General features: G+C 39.3%; 1 protein-coding gene across 3 annotated transcripts in view; it reads left to right on the plus strand.

Annotated features, from left to right (window-relative positions):
* GAB1 (GRB2 associated binding protein 1) overlaps positions 1–20039 on the plus strand; it is a 100682-nt gene that overhangs the window by 52191 nt on the left and 28452 nt on the right. For all 3 annotated transcript variants that reach the window (XM_059826901.1, XM_059826902.1, XM_059826903.1), the window contains exons 2-3: positions 5915–6209; positions 16815–17028. In XM_059826901.1, the coding sequence (XP_059682884.1) occupies positions 5915–6209; positions 16815–17028 (509 nt within the window). The remainder of the gene's footprint in view (positions 1–5914; positions 6210–16814; positions 17029–20039) is intronic.

Below are 20039 nucleotides of genomic sequence, written 5' to 3' on the forward strand. Positions count from 1 at the left end.
ATATGGCCTTTTTTAAAAGGGGGGGAAAAAAGGTTTTAAAAGATTTCCAGAAAATGCTTTCTGAAAAACACCCCTTAATTTATTTCCATGTAGAAATACAGAACTGTTAATTTCTCAGGTAAAAAGTCAGCCAAAATTTTGGAATTTCACCACATCGGAGCTAGTTCTGCAAGCTGAAGGAGTAGCAAGTGGAAAAAGTCAAGTTCTGTACGTGAAGTACTGTTACCTAATGTGACCTCCTTTGGCTACTTCCCGGCAGTCCTCCCAAATATGTTCCTCGTGGGATGAAACTCTTCAGTGACAGTTGTCACTGGTCTATGCCTACCACAAACAGGATTTAAAAAGAAGCATAGTGTGAAGGAACACTTATTTTTATTTCATTTGAGCTTCTAATGGGATGCAGAGCACAGGTCTAACGCACGAGTCAGTGAAGCTGTGCCAGAGGTGTGTTTGTCTCCTGCGATGAACCTGGACACTAGAAATGTGGAGGCAAAAAGGAGAAATCCTCAACTCCTGTTTGTGATCCTTCTTCCTGTTTGTTAAGGACATGCAGCAATTTCACTATTGTTTAATCTTGGCACTGGGGAAAAAAGGGAGTGGGATAGATGAAATAGATGGGAGCAAAAAGCATAAAGAAAATTAAATTTGGGTCCCAGCAGACAAGTGAAAAGACCTCAACAGTAGGTTCAGGACTTAAACAAATGTCCAGGAGAGCATTCTAAAGTGTCCCTGGGCTGTCTTTTGTTTTTTTTTTTTCTTCCCCCTACTTCTCTCTGGTTCACACTTTGCATGTCTTCTACTTACTTCATAAGTTCTTTTGGAGCAAGGAAATGTTTTGTCTTGTGTTTGTAAAACATCAAGTGTTCTGTTGGACCCTTCCCTGTGCCCCTGGGTAAGTTGCTTCTTTCTTCCAAGTCTTAGTTGACTTCTCTGGGAAAGGAGGATGCCAAATACTGCCCTTTTAAAGAACTCTGTGGAGTATGGAGATGAAAACCTAAGCACAAATGTCTGCACACTTGAGAGATGAGAAGGAGGGTCTGAGATTTGTAATGTTATTCCTGGGTCTGCTGGTCGTACATGGGGGAAAGATTTATTAGCAGTGTTACCGTAGCGGGATGTAAGTGATACCCTCTTTGGCTTAGCCAGTGCTCAATAGTTTTGCAGTTCTTTTTGACTGGATGCTGCCCAAGAGAAAAAAGGCCGTGAATGTGCTCGAACAGGAAAATCGGCTTTAAATGATGTGAGGGTTGTGGGTAATAATACTTAGCAAACCAAAGAAGGACAATTGACCAGTTTATCAGTAAGCGGAGTTAATTGTATACATCAAAGCGAATGCTGTAAAAAAAAAAAAAAAAATTAACCAGAAAAACTTGTCTTTGATTTACTATTTCTAAGCTTTTATTTAAACATTTCATGTAATTATTTTGCGTCTTGAGCAACAGCTTGAGGGGATCCAAATGGAAGGTTAAATCCTTTTTAAAAAATAAATGTAAGTTATCTACACTTTCCTGCCTCTTCCTCTTTCCTTTCCCTCTCCATTTACACATACATCCCCTATTTCCTACATCTTTGAACTACAGCCAGCAGCTGAATGAGATACATCTCGAATATATACGACGGGGGAGAAAAATAATCCATAGATGTCAAGATTAAGGGAGGTATAGCTACAATTTCTTCAACAGATATACCTCTTGTAAGGAGATTATACTGTAAATCCTGTGTACTGCATATGGGTTTAGCTACTGTCTTTCAAGAAAAAAACAAAGAGAAACCAAAAACCCCAACACTGCTAAATGATGCTTTCTGCCAATTTCTTAGCTGATTCACTTGCTTTTAAATCAGCAGTTTGCATATATGTGAGTGAAGAACCTAATTGTAGGAATTTCTTGGTTTTGTTTTGTAACCTGCTCAAAATGCTGTGTGAAAAATACAGAATTCCACTATTCCTTTGATCATTTGATGCCTTGTGGGTGAGCAGCTTGTCACATTTTAGACTACTTCAAAAACAAGCAAACAAGCTTGTTTCTATAGTTATGATGGTCTCATGATACGATGGTCTCATGATACAAACAGGACAATGTTTGGCAAGAATGGTGATGTCCTATGTTAGGCCAGCTGATACGCTTTGCAGCTCAAAGGAGAAAACAAGCTGAGAGGCACACAAGGCCATTCTTAGTCTGAAACAAAAGCAGCAACCCTCGTTAAACCTTGTTTTGTAATAATTTGCAAAGCCTACACAGGCTTTCGGTGAACTTGATTCCCATGACGCTTGCCACACTACACTTTTAAAAGGAACAGTTTTACTTCTGAATTAGGTATTTGATCTGCATGCAGCGTTTTGTAACTAGGTGTTAGTATATTTATAAAATATATCTTTAAACGCCTATTTATATTAATAACACACATTTTATACATATGAAGAACATTTTCATTAAAAACCCCACCTTTTCTCTATTTGCTCAAATATCTTTCTAGAATTATATGGGTATTGGGGCAAAATGTTTAAATCCCATGATGACTATTTTTTTTGACTTCTCAAACTTAATGCAGTTGACTTGTAGCACAGAAAACCAATGTTTGATAATGTATGGCTGATAACATCAGTAATGTGACAGATAATTAGTACCTATAATTTTCCTGTGACTTAAACCATTTGCATCTTTTTTGGTGATTATGAGAAATAGTCTGTAACATGCTCTGTAAAAGAAAATGAAAAATTTTCAAGCAAGAATGTCCAAAGGGGTATATTAAAAAAAAAAAGATTTAATTTGCATAAATACGTATTTGCACATGTGCGCGCTCTCTTTTAGAGATTTCTTTTTGGCAAGCCCTTACTGAAGAAGCTCTCTTCCTTACACATACAGCACAGTATTCTGTACTTCAGTGAGGCAGTATACAGCTTTCGTTACAACGACAAATACTGAAATGTTAAAAATAGATCAAGCTGTAAGAATCCCAGATATTTTCAAATAACAAAGAGTGATTTATGTGGGCTCGCTTTGCACTTTGTCAAAATATAGAGGCGCTTTTGTACTATGATTAGCAAGGGTGCTGATGTCAGTTCGCTTGTCTAGCTTTAAGCTTTATTCTGCTGCTAAATTGTGCTTTGTACTGTAATCCAGAGAACCTTTGTATCTGCCTTATTGGTGTGTAGTTTATGGAATTGCTTTTGTTTTTGGATATAATCTGTGCCAGTTTCAGTGAGTGTGATTCATTATATGACTGAAATAAACATTCACATATGCACTATGTGAAAACTCTTCAAAAATAGTAGCAGGTGCTGGTAAGCTAAACTCAATGTTTTAAGTACTTTATAGTTGCTATTTTGTAGCCTGAAGGGCTGAAAGCAAATTCCGTTTAGCTGGTTGATTTTTCTGAATTTTTAAGAGTCTTATTTACTCATTAATGCTCAACAGAGATTGTCAGGGTTGTGAAGAATCTTTCACTCCTTAACACAGTACTAGAAATAAACTGCTGGAAGAGGCACACATAGAGTTGTTTTTTTAATTATTATTTTTGTTACACACATCGTGAGACAAAATGTGTCGTGCCTCTCAATTGCTCTTGTCCCTCTCCTATCTCTAATCTCTTTCCTCCTGACTTAAACTTCGAAATGTCATCTGAATGACTGAAGGCTGAGGTTAAAGATAAAGCTAGTTTCTGAAGCGACAGAGTTTTGCAGTTTGGTTTGTAACAGTTATCTGTGATCGACCTTGTCTGAAGACAGAAACTCCGATATTGCAGTTTCCTGTTATCCCAGCATCTAAGTTGTCACTTGATTTGGAAACAGGAAACAAAACAAACTTTGCCAGTGTTTTTGGGTCGCTGTTTAACAGTGCTTATCAGCTGTGCTGCTAGAAGATGCTCACGTTTGAAATGGAAATTGAAGGGGTTTCTTCTGTTACATCTTCTACTTCTGTGTTTTACTGTTCACCCAGTTAAATTTGCTGCTACTGTGGAAATAGTTGCTTGAGTCCCTGACTTGATTCACACAGTTCAGCATTTAAAGGCAGATGCTGTATTCACAACTACAGTAAATATACTTGTTTTATAAGGTATAAAAGTTGTTTTAAAATCAAATAACTTTTAGAGGCTTGGTGGTTGGAGAACTGATCACAGGCCTTAATTAAGCTGTCTGGCATTTTTCCCTTTCTCCTGTTTTCTGTATTATCTTTTCATAATAGCTTCCTAAGCTTGATACCCAAAAAGGCATGCCCACTTGACAATGAGGGTTTTGTGAGTCTCTAGTGCAAAGCTGACGGCGCTGGTTTGGAGCTGGAAGATGGCAGTGCAATTCTCCCTCTTTGTCCCTTGTGTGCTCCCTCCACTAGCTTGTTTGAAGGTAAAAGCTGCATAAAAATGAGACAGAAACACTCTTGTGCATCAAGAAAATGTGTCCGAATACAGAGTAAGAAACTTTTTTTCAAAGCTATGTCCCACTGTGTCTTGACCTGTTTTGGGACCATCCTTGCTGATTTCATTCCTTTCCTCGGTTAGCATGCAGCTAGGGCTGGCCAAAAGAGGAACTCACTCACCTGTTTTGATTTTTTTTTTTTTAGTTCTTCTGTTGTTTTTTTGTCCTTCCAAAGGGCTTGCTGGTGACCCTTGTTTGAATACCCTAAAGCAGTTTTAAAGGGGGTGCCTTGGGGCATGGTGTGAGTCTGCGGTGTAACACGAGGTGGCTTGGCTGCTGCATTGATTTGCCTTGGTCTCCAACTTTGAAAAACGTAAAAACAAACAGACAAAACGGTGATGGCTCCCCACTGTGTCCAGGCTCTACTTTCAGATTTCTATCTGAATGCAGTGCAGCTTTTCTAGTGGGCAATGGCAGTATGTCTAGTTTCTTCTGCTATGCCTGTTATCCTGGCATTTGTGCATATAAGGAAGCTTATAGCATAGAATGCTGTATTGCTGGTAGAGCTGAGGAACTAAAATGCAGCTAAGTGGGGCAATAAAGATGCTATTGGTAACACCAGGACAGTTGTATGCAAACCTTGGTTTCTTGGTTTGAGTTAGCATCTTTGGTGAGAATTATGCCAGGTGATGGAGGCCCATGGGAATGGAAGGCAGCTGCGGATGAGTTGGAAGATGAGGCATTTCAGTTGTGCTTTTCTCCCGGACCAGCTTCTTTCTCTCTGCTGTGGCAGGAAGGCTGGTATAGCAAGCACAGTGTCAGATTGTGAAATGTTTCTTCTGTGGACGTACCTTCCACAGAGGCAGTTTTTATGCAGTAAAACTATAACGTTTGGTCATTCTCTCCATCCCCATCTCTCTAATGGTTTCCGAAATAATAATGTAGCTCTTTTGCTGTAAGAAGTACTGTTGTAGAAATATTACAAGGTTCTGAGTGCAGAGTTCCTCTAACATCGAGGCGAGCGTACGATGTGAGCGTTGTCTGTTTTTTGAATGCAGATCGTTATCAAGTATCAGCGAAAAATTCAGAGTTAAAATGCATCAGCCCGAAGTAGCAGATATTGGAAACAAGACACTATGGAACACTTACAGATGTATTTTATTTTGTCTTCCCCATGTCTATGTCAGCTTCCTTCAGAAGTTTTTTCTGCGTGCTTTTTTCCCCTCTCCTGGTCCCCTCCCTCCTTTTTTCTTAACCGGATTCATCCTTTCTCATTTTGTAAACAGTGATTTAATTATGTCCCTTTCTTAAAGCTCAAATACAGAAGAAATAAACTTTAAAATACAAATTCACTAATCCTCTAGTCCACTGCTGTAAATAATATGGAAATAGATTGTGTTAAATGTAGGTAACTGGTGTGTAATCTCTTAGAATTATAATTGAACTACTTACTATTACTTGGTTCAACCCAGGTTGCAACAATACACAAAAGGTAACAGTCTTAAAGTATGATTTCTTCCTTCTAATTTTTCTCTGTTTTTTTCTCTCCAATTTTTTCAGGCATGGAAGAGGAGATGGTTTGTGCTTCGCAGCGGCCGTTTAACGGGGGATCCAGATGTATTGGAATATTACAAAAATGACCATGCCAAGAAGCCTATCCGTATTATTGACTTAAATTTGTGTCAACAAGTGGATGCTGGATTAACGTTCAACAAAAAAGAGTTTGAAAACAGTTACATTTTTGATATCAACACTATAGACAGAGTTTTCTATTTGGTAGCAGACAGCGAGGAGGAGATGAATAAGTGGGTTCGATGTATCTGTGATATCTGTGGGTTCAACCCTACAGATGAGGGTAAGTTCTGTTGTTTTTTCTGAGAAAGTATGATGCCTACGTGCGAAGAATGTTTCAAAGATCAGATGAATATCTTTAGCCGTTTTAAAACTTGTATGTGTTGGCTATGAAACTTCCTTGTTACGCTGAAAAAAAAGAAAGCAGAACAGAGGGAGATATTAAGAATTTTTTACAAATTAAGTGTGCCATGGGACTTGGATGATGCTCTTCTGTTTTGCATGATGTTAGGTCTTGAGAGTATAGGAAAAATGTTTAAGTAAAATCATGCAAAGCAGATCATCATCATAATCATCAAAGGAATCCCATTTGCTATAAAAACGTATGGTTATGCAAGCAGAAATGAGTGCAAAATGTCAGGTTTCTAATATTACCATTTCTCAGTCTGCTTTGCAACTTGAAAAAAAAAAAAATTTGCCCCTCACCAGCCGAAACAAACAAAAAATAACTTGTAGTTCTCTACTATCTAGCTCTAATCCTACCAAAATAGACATTGTGTGAAAGCAGCTTGTAGGAAACAGGATGGTGTGTTTAATTCCGACAAATACCTTGTGGCCATTGCTTGTCCTGAATCCATCCTTATTTATTTACTTACTATTCCTGCATTCTTTGTGAAGATTAGTGAGTTGCATGACTTGCTGTAGCTCTGTGCACAGTCCCAAGAAAAGATTAAGTAGGAGCAGTAAGAGGGTTATAAATAAAGCATGCCTGACTGAAGGGGCTAGAATTAAATCCCTGGTTTTTTGTAGGATTGTGGATTGAAAGAGGTAAGGAAAAAAGGGCTTGCATCTCATCTACTCCAGCCAAATCTTCAAAAATGACTGTAAAATAGTGTTGCTTTCTGAAGAGGGGCCTTTTTTTTTCCTCCTTATTGCAGTTTTGAACTAAAACTTTGTCACGAAAATTTCGTCTATGAATTACCGCTCTTAATAGCAAATTCAGTGAAGGGTACTTGTTTTGACAGTTCCAGCATGTTTTCATGACATCCTGAACATAACCGAGACCACCCACAGCATGTTTCTAAGAGCGATTGCCATGTGATTCAGTATTCAGTCTGCCAGGCATCCATTACATACAGGAGAGAGGTAGGCAGGTGGTTGCTTTTCAGTGGATAATACAGTAGTGCAGCAGTGCAGCCGTGGGCAGGAGGCGCTCGGAAATCATTGGTTCTGGAGACAAACGAGGAATCTGGGAAGTAAGGAGGAAATGCGTTTACCTGGCAGCTCTTGTGTATGTGAGAGCGCAAAGGAGCACGTGTCCATTGCCTGGAACGGAGAGGTAGGGTCCCCTCAAAGCCACGAGGCCTTTCCTTGCTGAGAGCTGGTGTGTTGCTAATCCTTAATTTTCTGTGGATGTTACGTCTTCTGTTGAACTGAAGATGAAACATGCTATGAATGTGGAGAGAACTAACTAAGTCCTCACTGGCTGTTTGGACCAAAACTGGTTTTTGCTTCAGTCAATTGTATCAGTAACTTATCCCCGTTATACTCCTAATTGCATGTTTCATCTTTGGCATTTTAGCTTTGTCTGAATTATCCCAACACCTTTACTTTACGTAACTGAGAACTGACAGTACTGTCTGGTTTATGGGTTTAGTAATGTCTTGTAATGTGTTGAGGAAGAATTAAAAAAGGAAAATGGTAAAGTCAGTTGCTGAGTGTCTGTTTATTGCCAAGTTCTTACTTTTACAAGATAAATCTTCCTACTAATGGAAGAGCAAGTCATAAACATACTTTGTAAAATCTGTTAACCTAGAGTTTGTTTTGAGAAGTTAAAGAATAGGTGAAGTTCACTGCAGACAATAAAAAAGCACTATTGTTTTAGTATGGAACTAAACAAAAAGAGATTGTATGGGGCATAACCAACCTTCCCTTTAGCCTATGGAAACAGAAGATAGTTTTCTTTGAAGCTGAACAAAACGTCCCTTGCCAGACTGGCTAAGGGTCTTGTTATGAGAGAGGACTGTCATTGGCATCCTTTGCTTAATCAAGGACTGGGGGCACCACTGGCCTATTGCTCCTGCTGCTGTTGGTTTGGAAGCCCAGTCCAATTGCCTCCTTGGATTTACAAAGAAAAAAACACATGAGGTGGTGGTGGTTAGTGCTATTAGAAGATTAATATGGAGTTGTTGTTTTGGTGTTGGGAGGAATGAGGGAGAAAGAAACATGAAAAAGTTTCTTTTTTTTAGTAAGCTAAATAATTCTACTTTTGTAAAGAAATTTCTGGGTATTTTCTATGTTCTTTTCAGCTAATGCTTCTGGTTTTCAAATGGAAGCTGTAAAATGTTTGGTTTTGTAGCATTTTTCTTAAATGCATGCCCAAAGGTGGGGGGAGCTACATATGAGCATGGCTTTTAGGTCTACCACTGAGTTTCATACTGCACTTTTAACATTCATATTTTCTCTGTAAGGTCATAATATAATAGGTCATTTAGAGGGTAAAATGTAACTATAAGCAAAAATGTGTTGCCAGTGGTTTGTGCGCTTTGAACTCTAGTGAGAGTTGTTCTGGGATGGAGAGACTAAATGGACATGGGAAATTCCTATTCTCCTCTGCCTGGTGCTGTGGAGACCTCAGCCAAAATACTGTGGCCTGAGTTTCCAGAAGGATGAGGATAAATGTTTAAACAACGGTAGAAATAGAGGAAAAGGATTTTTAAAAGTCGTTGATGAGGAGAGAAGTTGAAGGATTTGTTTTTTCCCGGGAAGAAAATACTGAGGGAAGAGCTGACTTTCAAAGTATAAAAAGCTGTGATAAGCAGGACATGGATCACTTTTATCTGAAGAGGAAAGTAATTTGTTTCTCTTTCAGTGAGCGATGTAACAATAAAGAAAAACCTTCTAAGGATATTTAAGCACAGGCTGTGAAAGCCCTTCCCTAGAATTCCATAGACATGTGTGATGAATGTTTTATATGTGATCCAGCTCCATGTTTCTGTAATTTAGTGAATTGCGTGCTTGGCAGAGCAGGGGAAGGAGGAAATAATCTTACTGTATGCAAACATGTTACTTGCATGTATTCATTTGAATAAAGATAGCAATAACAAAGTAAACCAGAAGAAATAACAAAGTAAAGCAGAAGAAAAAAAGAAAAGGGCAGAACAAGATGCTGAAATCTACCATTACATTTACACAAATAATTACATGTGGTAAAGAAGGTTTCTGTCATCATAAGGACTGTACTTTGAAAGAGCTACAGCTTGCTTCACACACAACGCTTTCAAAGCTTGAAGTATTTCTATTCAGGCAGCTGCTATCTGCTATACGCCTCTCAGGCCTTCTGCATTTTGAACAGTAAAATCGTTTTCAGACAACCATTTCTATTTTTTAATCATGTTCTGATAATGCATGCACTGCAGGTTGATCATAGCTTGGGTGCAGTATCAATGACTGGCAGGATGAACATAACTCCACCTTCTGATCCCGACTCCTTGTATTCTCTCTAATGCTGCCTGGTCAGGCATCGTGGCTGCTACGCTCTGTTGGAGATCTCCATATCAGATGTGGATACCCTGTGCTGCCTGTAACACAAGTGTGGGACAGAAAACAGGCTCTGCTACTAAGAACTTACTATCTGCAGTAAGAGACATCAACATAGGAGCAGAGGCATGGGAAGAAGTGAAAGCAAATAAGGTGGTTTACGACCATTGTGACAGATGAGTGGTCTTAGTGCTTCGGGTGTTGGACTGTTGTTGAACTCTGGGATTTTTGAGAAGACGTTTTCAGGGGGTCTTTGATAAATAAATGGTGGACATTAGAGGTGTTTAGGGTGCCCTTCCTGCATGAAGGGTCTGCCTGTAAGAAATAAAAAATGTTTCTCCTTTGACAGCTTTAACAAGTGGATGATAGAGGCTGGCACACTTGGCAAATCAAAATCACCATCTCAATAACATATGATGAATATTAGAGATCTTGGTCATGAAAGGGCTCAAAAGTGAGGAGAAATAGCATGAGCTTTTAGGGGAAGGAAGGGAGGCTCTGGAGGAGGGCAGAGAGAAGTGCAATGACAGAGTAAGAAGCTTTTTAAAAAAAAGTCTTTGCAACAAAGTTGCACCATAGAGATGATGTACTTTATGACTAATTGAGATTTTTTTTTTATCTCTTGGATATGATTAACTAGAAAGAAAGTCAGGTCAAAGATGACCTGCCAGGAGGATGAGTGACTGATGACCTGGAGTGCAGTAAAGAATAACATGAAAGGACCAAGTTAAGCATTAGGAGAGAGATCCTCTGGATAAGGATTGTGGGCCTGTTGTCTTAGAAGTGGGGCAGTAGGTTTAGAGGTAATAGTGGCACAAGGACACCTCTTTTTGTGGAGACTTTTTGGATTGGTTGCTTTGAGGAAGTAAAGGTGGGAGCAATGGCCACTGACATGTACAAACATGATTTTATTTTTTGACGGTGGAATTGCTGAGGGAAAGGTGAGGATAGACTGTGAAGGAGGCTGTCAGAGTTGCAAGATTTCATCTGGCAAAATTGCAGAGGAATAATAAAACCTGAAGAGGCAGGACCAGAGAAGGACCTGAGACTTGGCATAGCAGGTTTAGTAGAGGTGGTAGCTGGTGGCTGAAGAGCTGAGTAAAGGGAGGCAAAGGTGAGAAAATTGTTGCCCGTTATCCAGAGGAGAGGACAGCAGAGAAGACTAAGATGTCTTTGACTTCAGACGATGTAGTTAAAGGATGGGTGGCTAAGTGAGACAATGATGAATAGAGCACAAGATCTGCAACAGTAGGTCTTCCCTTATAAGTATGTGAGGAAAAAATACATATATTAAAGATATAATTTGCTGTCAGGAGTGCGGTCAGAATCTTCATCTTGAGTGTTTGGGGTAATTACCTTAAGCTGCCAGCTGCATGTGACAAAAATTCATGGAAGGTGATTCTGCTCTTCCTTGAGGAAAAATAAACTGAATCTAATATGCCTAGGTATTTAACTTAATTTTCCTTAGTTCCTGCTGGACACCTTTTGTGGCATTAACATCACCTGATGAGTTGCTAGAAGAAGGGGATTGCAGGAGGGTGGATTGGAAAACTGTTCTGCATATTGCCAGTTCTCAAGTTATGAGGTGCCGTGAGCCCTGAAAACCTCTCTGAAGTGCAGAGGTGCCTGTGGTTCCAGACAGCGTGCTGCAGCCCCAGCTGGGTAAGCTCACCGTGGGGCTAGAGCAGCCTGCTCTGCCGGGGAGAGCCCTGCGCCTTTTTAGGGAAGAAAAAACCCCAAACGTTTTCATGTGGTGGGCTGCACTGTTTCTCTTCACAAGCACCTACAGAAGTAAGTCTATAACAGGACTCCTTAATTATTTTTTCATGCGTCACCCAGCCTGTGTACCATCTGAAGATGGAGAGAACAGGCTACAGATGTTTCTTTTTTTCTTCCTTTTGAATGAATAGTCTTCAAAAGAAAATTGCAGGTGGAGAGGGGGAAGAAATTCTGAGTGGAAATGCTCTTGGTGTTTTCAGATTTTAAATGGGTAACCAAAAGTGCAGCTTAAAATTATGTATGAACTGCAGATAGTAAGTACTAAATTTTAAATATCAGCTCTGAAAGCTGGCAACTTCAGTGTGTGATAGGAACTTGGAACAGTCAGTCATGTTTCTGGTTCAGATGCGGGAGGTGGAGTTGTCCTGAGCATAATGTACAATGAGCAACTGCTGAATTCTTCTTTAGTGTTCTTTAAATAGGGTATTTTGTTTATCTTCAGAAAAGGAGAGATACTTTGAGATTATATTAAACTAATAAAACAAACTTAGGAAATGCACAGGAACTTTTTGTTGAAGTATTTAAAAGGATTTTCTCTGGGTATAGCAGAGAGGTTCAGAATTGAGGCTCACCGCATAGATTTCATATTGATTGTAAGCTGTTCACTTATGCTGAAAACCAAACCCAGACTAACATGTCCATGTGTCTTCTGGGCTGGGTCTGGCTCACATCTATTGAGTTAAGTATGCGAACAGAGCAAGCGCTTGTTCGTCTGTGCCCGTCAGCGTACACATGCTTGCGTTCTGTGCGTGCACATGCACACATGTGGCCCTTTGATTCCAGGATCTTTTGCTTGAGACCATGCAGGAGCTGACACTAGAGTCAACTCCAGCAGTGTATTTTAGGATGTATCTCATTACATTAAGTAGCACAGATAATGACTTAACAGACTTAATTTAAAAAAAAGAAAAGTCCTTTTTAAGGATTAAAGTCAAGTTATGCTTTATTATGACTCCCACTGTTGTATCTGTAACTTTTTGTTCGAGGTTATTACTCTAATATTTTGTTGGCCATTGGTCGTTTTAATGATAACATCTGCATCATAGTAAATAGGGAGAATGAAACATCTCAGAAGAATAGCAGAATCATGTGATTGCGTATCTGTGCTGATTCACTGTTACAATGGGAAAATCCCTTTTCTATTTTAGTCTTTCTACCTATGATCTGCAAAGAATGTATTTTCTTACTTTGATTGCAGTTTTGACATTTAAAGAAATGCTTGCTGTAATGAGGTTTCTGTGTTTTGTTCGCTATGAGAACGTTTCAAGTATTTACATAATTAGAATATTAAGAGACTATATATCATAATGTAGAAAACAATTTAATTTTTGCTCTCATTAAAAAAAACACAAAACCAACTGTAAATGCAAACTCCCACACTCAAATCTTGTAGATTGTTCATAAAGCACAGATAGAGGAACATGTGGAATAAAGAAGCTTTATATAGTTGAGAAGGAAGAGAGGGGAGCCTTTTATTATCCTTGTTCAGATAATGTTCTTTTCACCTCATTAATTTTATGATTGTTTTATTAGTGAGGCAAATACAAAATGGTTATGAGGAAAAAAGTATAAATTCTAGCAAAGATGATGCCTGTAACTGCTCTTAACAAACCAACTGAGAAAAGATAAAACTCTTGCCCTGTTTTGAGAAAGCTGCTTGTGCTAGCTGTACTGAATGCAGGAATTATAAAAACAAAATAGGATTCTTGTTACACTCATTTGCATGTTAAATATTCTGGATGGTTTTTCCAGCTCCCAGTTATTTCAAAGCAGTCCGAGTGTCTGAGCTCTGGGAACAAACCAAATGACTTACAATGCTCTTTGGTGTGCAGATGGCCCTTTCCCTAAAAATCTGCTAGTCCAAAGTGGAGCGAGTTGATGATTGTACTCTTTGAAATCATAATAGCCTGCTGGGAGAAACTCGTTCCTTCATATCAGCTTCTGAAGTATGTGGCTAAAGAGAATATTTGAGAGGGTATAGATAGGCAAACAGCGTTCATCTGCTCAGTGATATTAAAGTCATTAACATTACTGTTTTCTTCGTAGTCAAATTTGAAATAACTTGAATGTGTAAAGCAAATAAGAAGTAGCCCAGCAGTGAAGTGCTTTAGACTAAGTTCAGTTGCTCTTTAAATTGGGCATTAGTATATGCTATTTAACACATACCAAATGCCTGTATGAGGATGAGTATCAGGTCAGAAAGCTGTTTTTTTAATAGTTTAGTGCTCTATCCACTGTAAAAAAAGAAAAAAAAAAATCCCCCCAAAAATCTAACAATAGCTCTGTAGGATCAAGTGGTATCTGTGTCAAAATAACTGAGGCCCCTCATCACAAGGAAAGTGTCCCTAACAATCCATTAACATTAACAGGCTCCAAATCCTTGCTCAGAGAAGAGATCATGAACCTTTTGGACAGTGTCACCTTTAATACTCAGTAACAATCAAAAGGCAAATGGTTATGATAGGAACAGAATGAATTACTGTGATGTCTTTGTAAATCAGTAAGTGTGTCACAGACTTTTTTGCGCTTTTTATGCAATAGTTAGTTTCCCTTCTCAGGAAGGAATTAGTAGAGCTAGGAAAGGTGAGGGTGAAGGAAAACCAGATCTGCAATGAAATGGCTTCTGTGCCAAGAAAAACTAAGCAGCACCAACTCAGTAAAGCTGTGACAAAGTTGTCTCAAGTTGAGAATGGAGATTAGGAATGGGAGGCAATTGTTCACTGTTTCTCTGAAGATGGGAGCTGAAGGATATCAAGTGAAACTACATGGCAGCAGGTTTAAAATAAGTGTTTTTTCATGCCACATATAATAAGGTGTAGAGCTCACTGCCACAGGATAGTAGTAGAGGTCAAAAATATAAACGTACTGAAAAGGGATAGGACAAATTCAGAGAAAAGGTTGAGAGAGGCTGGTCAGCATAGACTGTGGATGCAGCCTCTGCCCTGGGGTGCCCCGAAGCGGTAGAGCCCCAGAAGCTGGGGTCAGTATGGCAGGCTCGCCTTGCTGCTTGTGCTCCGTCTGTCTGCAACAGGCCGCCATCGGAGATGGCATTGGGGGCTTCAGAGACTACAGATCTGAGCCAGCATATTTAGCCTAATGGTCTTCACCACCTTCCCTCCTTTCACCCATTACAAGTTATAGCCAGCCTTTAACTTCTTTTTCTTTCTATCACGCACGCACTTTGTTCTTACTCCCCCAAGAAAGTTACTCTTTTGTTCTCCAAACGTGGTGGATACATTGGTCCTCTTTCAAGCTTCTTGAATTTATTTTCCCTGGGAAGTTACCCTTGAGTCTTGTTACTCTTCCTGGGAATGCTAGTGCATGGTTTCTTTAAATGCATCAGCCTCACGTAGGCATGCATCTTACTATATACTTGTTGAGCTCTCCTGACTACCTGTGGTCTAACTGACACACCCATCTTCCCTGGAAGCTGCAGGGAGGTCCTGTTTGATTTCTTTTTTTTCCCCCTTGTGTGAACCTGGGACCAAGCAGATCTAATGATGTGGCGGCTGTGTGTAGTCAGGGACAAGGAACAGGGGTGGGGATTGTGGTACACCAAAGCCATTGAGGATAGTGTCTGTAAGTGTGGCTGAAGAATGATAGTGTATCTGGCAGGAAACCTTTCTTCTCCGTTCTTACTCATGCATAAATCTACTTGCATTCCTCAGTTTTGGAGGGGACAGGACAGAGAGCTACTTGTCCTTTCTCCCACTGCCTCTTTTCCAGGAGCAAAAAATACATGCCTGGTAGGTCCATTCAGGCACCTTTCTCTTCTTGCTCTTGAACCCCAACACTAGGGGAATGAAGAAATATCAGTAGGTGCCTCAGATAGGCTCCTTCAAGCTCTCGAAATTCCTAAATAATAGAAAATTATTCATATTTTAATGTTCTAGCATGTAGTAAAGAAACTATTTTATTTTTGTGTGTGCAGGATCACTCGGTGCATTCTGGTTTTGCCTTTGTTCTGCTAACTAGTTTGATGGATAGGTCAGGCACGACCTTTTATAAAAACTTTTTTTTTATGTTATCCTACCTTTTCAGGTAGGTTGAGGAATTTTCATACACCTAGACTTCTTCCACCCACATGGGTGTGGTGGGATTTAATTTCTGAGCCTGTGTAAGTGCCATGGGAGTTCAAAGCAAGTACTGCTGTTCCCATTTCCATCTTTAAATCACTTGTACCTGGTGTACGCAGAACTGGAAGCGGGAGGGCTATGTTCTGGTCTGCTCATCTGGTTCTTCATCCAGGTTCTGCTTCCCAGCACTGTCCTGGGAAGTTACTTTGTAGTGCATAGCTGGCCTGTAAGCCTAACAGGAGCAGTCTGTGCTGGATAATGATATGTTCATTTAAACAATGCTAATAATCAGCGTCCATTCTTGGGGTGTGCAAATTGGAATGTACGGTGAGTTGCCAGTGCAAGGGAGCCTTGATAGTTAAGGAACAATTTGCTTAATTATGTTGTTCTTAGTCAATGTATCATTAAAACAATGAAGAAATTAAATGATTGTTTAATGATTGGCAGTGTCAATATTTTCCAGTCTCCCAGATAATTTAATAGTCAGGATACACGTATTTGGAAGGAAAAAAGAAGTTACTGTAGAATATACATGAATAGGAAGTGGATAAGAGTTGTAAAGGCAAGGTTATTTAAAAAAAACAAAACCACAACACCTCCTCTCTCCCCCTCAAAAAAAACCCAAAACCCAACAACAAACAACCACAACTACTTCATTTATTGCACTAAAATAAAAAAGTCAGGGTATGTAATGAGGGGGCTTAGTGGAACATGGTACCTATTGTACCTCTGCATTATTTTAGTAGTTGTAAGGGAACTTCCATTGCAAAAGCAGCATTTTTCCTATTGCTTTTCAGATATTGAGAGAGGCCAGTTCTTGACTGGTGACTGATGTCAACTGTTGAAGTGACCTTGGTCAGCAAGTGCTGACTCATGTTACTATATCCAAGTAATAACCCATGGGCCTTTGTCTGCTCTTGATTAAAACAACAGATTTGTGTTCTTAACTGTCTTACTGCAGCTGTCAGCATCTTTGTTCTTTCTGTGACCAGAAAACACGTTAATAAGTTATTAAATGAAGCATAACTTCTGTTTCCAAGGCATGTTTAAGAAATTGATTACAGTTTGAAAAAATATAAAGAGATTAAAAAGATTTATATAAAAAAAATAAATACTCTGAAACAAATGTTAATATCCAGATGTTCTTACGTCCACTGATTTTACAATTTTTAATTCAAAACCCTGACTCTTCTCATCCTCCGTTAATATTTTCTTTTTCTAGTATTGTAAGACTATTTCTTCATTGTAAAATGCTTTGCTTCTACATTTTGCAGATGCTGTGAAGCCACCGGTCAGTTCTTTACAACCATCTGCTGAGTTACCCTTGCCCATCAACACTTCACCGCCTTCCATGCAAGCAGAATCTTCCCTACCGCCTCCTTACCAGCTTATTAACATCCCTCCACTGGAGTCTTCCTCTGGTCAAGAAGATCCTCAAGACTACCTACTGCTAATAAACTGTCAAAGTAAAAAACCTGAACCTATGAGGTAAGTGACTTTTTTTTGTAATAACACTTATTTGTGTTACAGGCTAAGAATGATTGTGCTAAAAGCACTTTTTCTATTGCCGAGTCACAGAATACTTGGACGCACATAATCTGCAAGGGGAAACTGACTGTAACTTTTGCATCTTTTCCTTCTATGTTTGAACATTTTGCAGTAATAGTAAGTTGTTTGATCAGCGTTAGACTGTTATTCCTCCATTCTTCAAAAGTGTGGACAGTAATTGCCAATATGAAGTATCAGATAAATGCAATGATTCAAGCATTTCTTTATAGCTTGGAGTGATGCATGGCACAGAGCAGAGAAGTACCCTTTCTGGTCCACAATCTGGTGTGTTTAGTCCAGTCTAGGACTAGAAAAAGCTGCAGAAATTTAGCCTTTCTCCCTTCTGGTATTTGGTGCTCCAGTTTTGCCAGTTAAAGCTTTCATGGAAGGGATTCAGTAAAATATGCTGATATTTATTATCACCTGCCAGGTTAAAACATCACTGAATATAGCAATCCTCGAATAGTATTTGTTGACTATTACTAGCATGGTTCAGACTCTCAAGCAAGAGTAAAAGATAACTATTTTATGATAACTAAGAATGCAGGACACTTAAACCACTTGATTTCTGAATTTTAACTTTTTCCAAATAATAGATATTTAAAACCAAGCTCAAATAAGCCTTATATCTTACTGAATAAAGAGTACTCACACAGTCAGTTCTCCAGATAAGTGTGCAGTAGGAAATTTTAAGGAAGGAATTGAGAACTTGTACTGAATTAAATGTATCTTTATTTCTCCAACTGCTATTTCTAACTTAAATAGATGTACAGCACTTCCTGCATAGGAGGGTATGATACTTATGGTAGCTACCTGGGAAATATCACTATGGTTTTTCAGAATGGATCATGGTGGCCATTCCTGGAGCAGGCTGCCCAGGCACTTTGTGGAATCTCCATCCTCTGAGATTTTAAAAAAGCAAAACAAAAAACCCAAACAAACAAACAAAAAACCCAAACAAACAAACAAAAAAACCTGCAAAAAACCCCACCAACCACAAACTTGACTGGACAAGCTCCTAAGGACCCTCACCTGACTTTGAAGTTGGCTTTGCTTAGAGGTATTGGAAGAGCTGTTCCAGATAATCTCCAGAGGTCCCTTCCAACTTAGAGGATTCTGTGGGAGAACCTTATAAATCTCTCTGGCAAGCTTCTTTTCTGCAGTAGTTTAAAATAAAATCTTCTGGGGTATTTCCAGAAAAAGAAATAAAATGTCGTATTGTTTTTGTGATTGCAGACAAGTACATGGAAGGCTGAGGGAAGCTTCCTTTGAAAGTGTTTTCATGAGTATTTCACATACTCCCTTAGGGCCATACCTTTTAGTGGCGGTGCCTTCTTCATCAACACCTTGATGCTCTGCCAGTTTTACCTGTGCCATGTGCTCTCCGCTCCCTTGGCATTTTTATCCTGCTCTGTTGTGCCTGAGGAGTTTCCTGCTCCGTTTACTGATGAGTACATGGGAGAAAAGTATCCACCCTTTACAGTCTTTCTTATAAACGGAGGAATGAGCCTACAGTTCCCCCAGAGTATGGAATGTGCAGGTTACGGGCAGCACTGCGTGCCCCAAAGCCTCCTGCAAGAGAAGGGGAAACCTGGTGTCTGCTTTCTCAATGTTAAAGGTTTCAATGTTTAGTCATGTTTAGAAGCTGATGGTGCTCCAGAGGTATGTCACCGTTCCTGCCAAAAGCTATCAAAAAGTTTGGTATCGTTTCCAGAACAGGTTGGCAGAGAAATGCCAACTTTTTATTTCAGCGCCCTGGCTCACCAGAAGTGTGCCTCAGTGCCCGTTTGCTTCTGCAATGGATGGGCACAGAGCGGATTTCTAACACCCCCACATGAAGTGTGGTCTTAGGAATGATCAAGGCTGGGATGTATAATTGACTTTCTGACCTGACTGCCACAGTTGTGTGACTTGTGGGTTAAGTAGAGACCATAAAAGGGGGCAGAATTTCTTGAGGAAGACACTGGTGACACAGGAGAGAAGGTATTTGGGTGTTGGGGAAGGCAGAAGGTCCAATGGAGATAAAATGCTAAGGGAACTGAGCAGGAATTGAACAAAGTCTTTGGGAGCGTAGAGATTGCTTAAATAAATGATGTTTTTATAGGAATATTTGATAACAGTGAAACATTGGCATTGTGATTAACTTGGAAGTTATATGGGCTTAGTGCATTAAACTAAATTCACTAAATAGCTATGTCCTTTTATTAAGAAGGCTGTAATAATGAAAGTTCAGAGTAATAGTTATGCTGGAGTTTCAATTCCACCTAAAAGGGCTGCTTATGTTTCATGTCTGGTACAGTAGGTATTCTGCTGGAGTATAGAGGATATAGACCTTTTCCTGTGGAATTAGACCTTTGAGTACCTGTGTAGCATGTTACTAAGATGATCGATTAGAGGGCACTCTGCGAGCTACCCCAATCCTCATACTTACAGGTGAAGAAAAAATTATGGCTGTATCATCTTCCTATTAATTTCCAGACTTGGAAGAATTTGTGTATTTCATACAACCTTTTTTCCTTAGTGTAAGATGCAAAGCTTAATAGATGTAATTTAAATAGGCAGGTATTGTTACTTGAATGGTTTATTTCTATGGCGTTTTCCCTTTAGACTTTAAAGTTGCCGATATGCAGAGGGAACATTTTCTGTTCTAATTTTCCATGTTACTTTATACATAATGTGGGAACCACTGAATTTTATTTCAAGGCTTTGGGGGTTTTTTGAGGTGAGGCAGGTAACTGTGAAACGTAGAGGAAGTATCCAAGCTGCCTCTTTGAAATTTTTAACAATTGTGGTGTTTCAGAACTAACAAAAAATTTTGAAATGCTTCATTAGTGTCATGCAATGCACCACGTACTGTTGTGAGAATATCTTGGATGCAGCACTTGCAGCTGTAATAATCATGCTGTATTTTGTCTAAAATAGTTTTATGCTCTGATCATTGTTGACTTGAG

Source organism: Gavia stellata, chromosome 19, assembly GCF_030936135.1.
Source record: "Gavia stellata isolate bGavSte3 chromosome 19, bGavSte3.hap2, whole genome shotgun sequence".
NCBI lineage: Eukaryota > Metazoa > Chordata > Aves > Gaviiformes > Gaviidae > Gavia > Gavia stellata.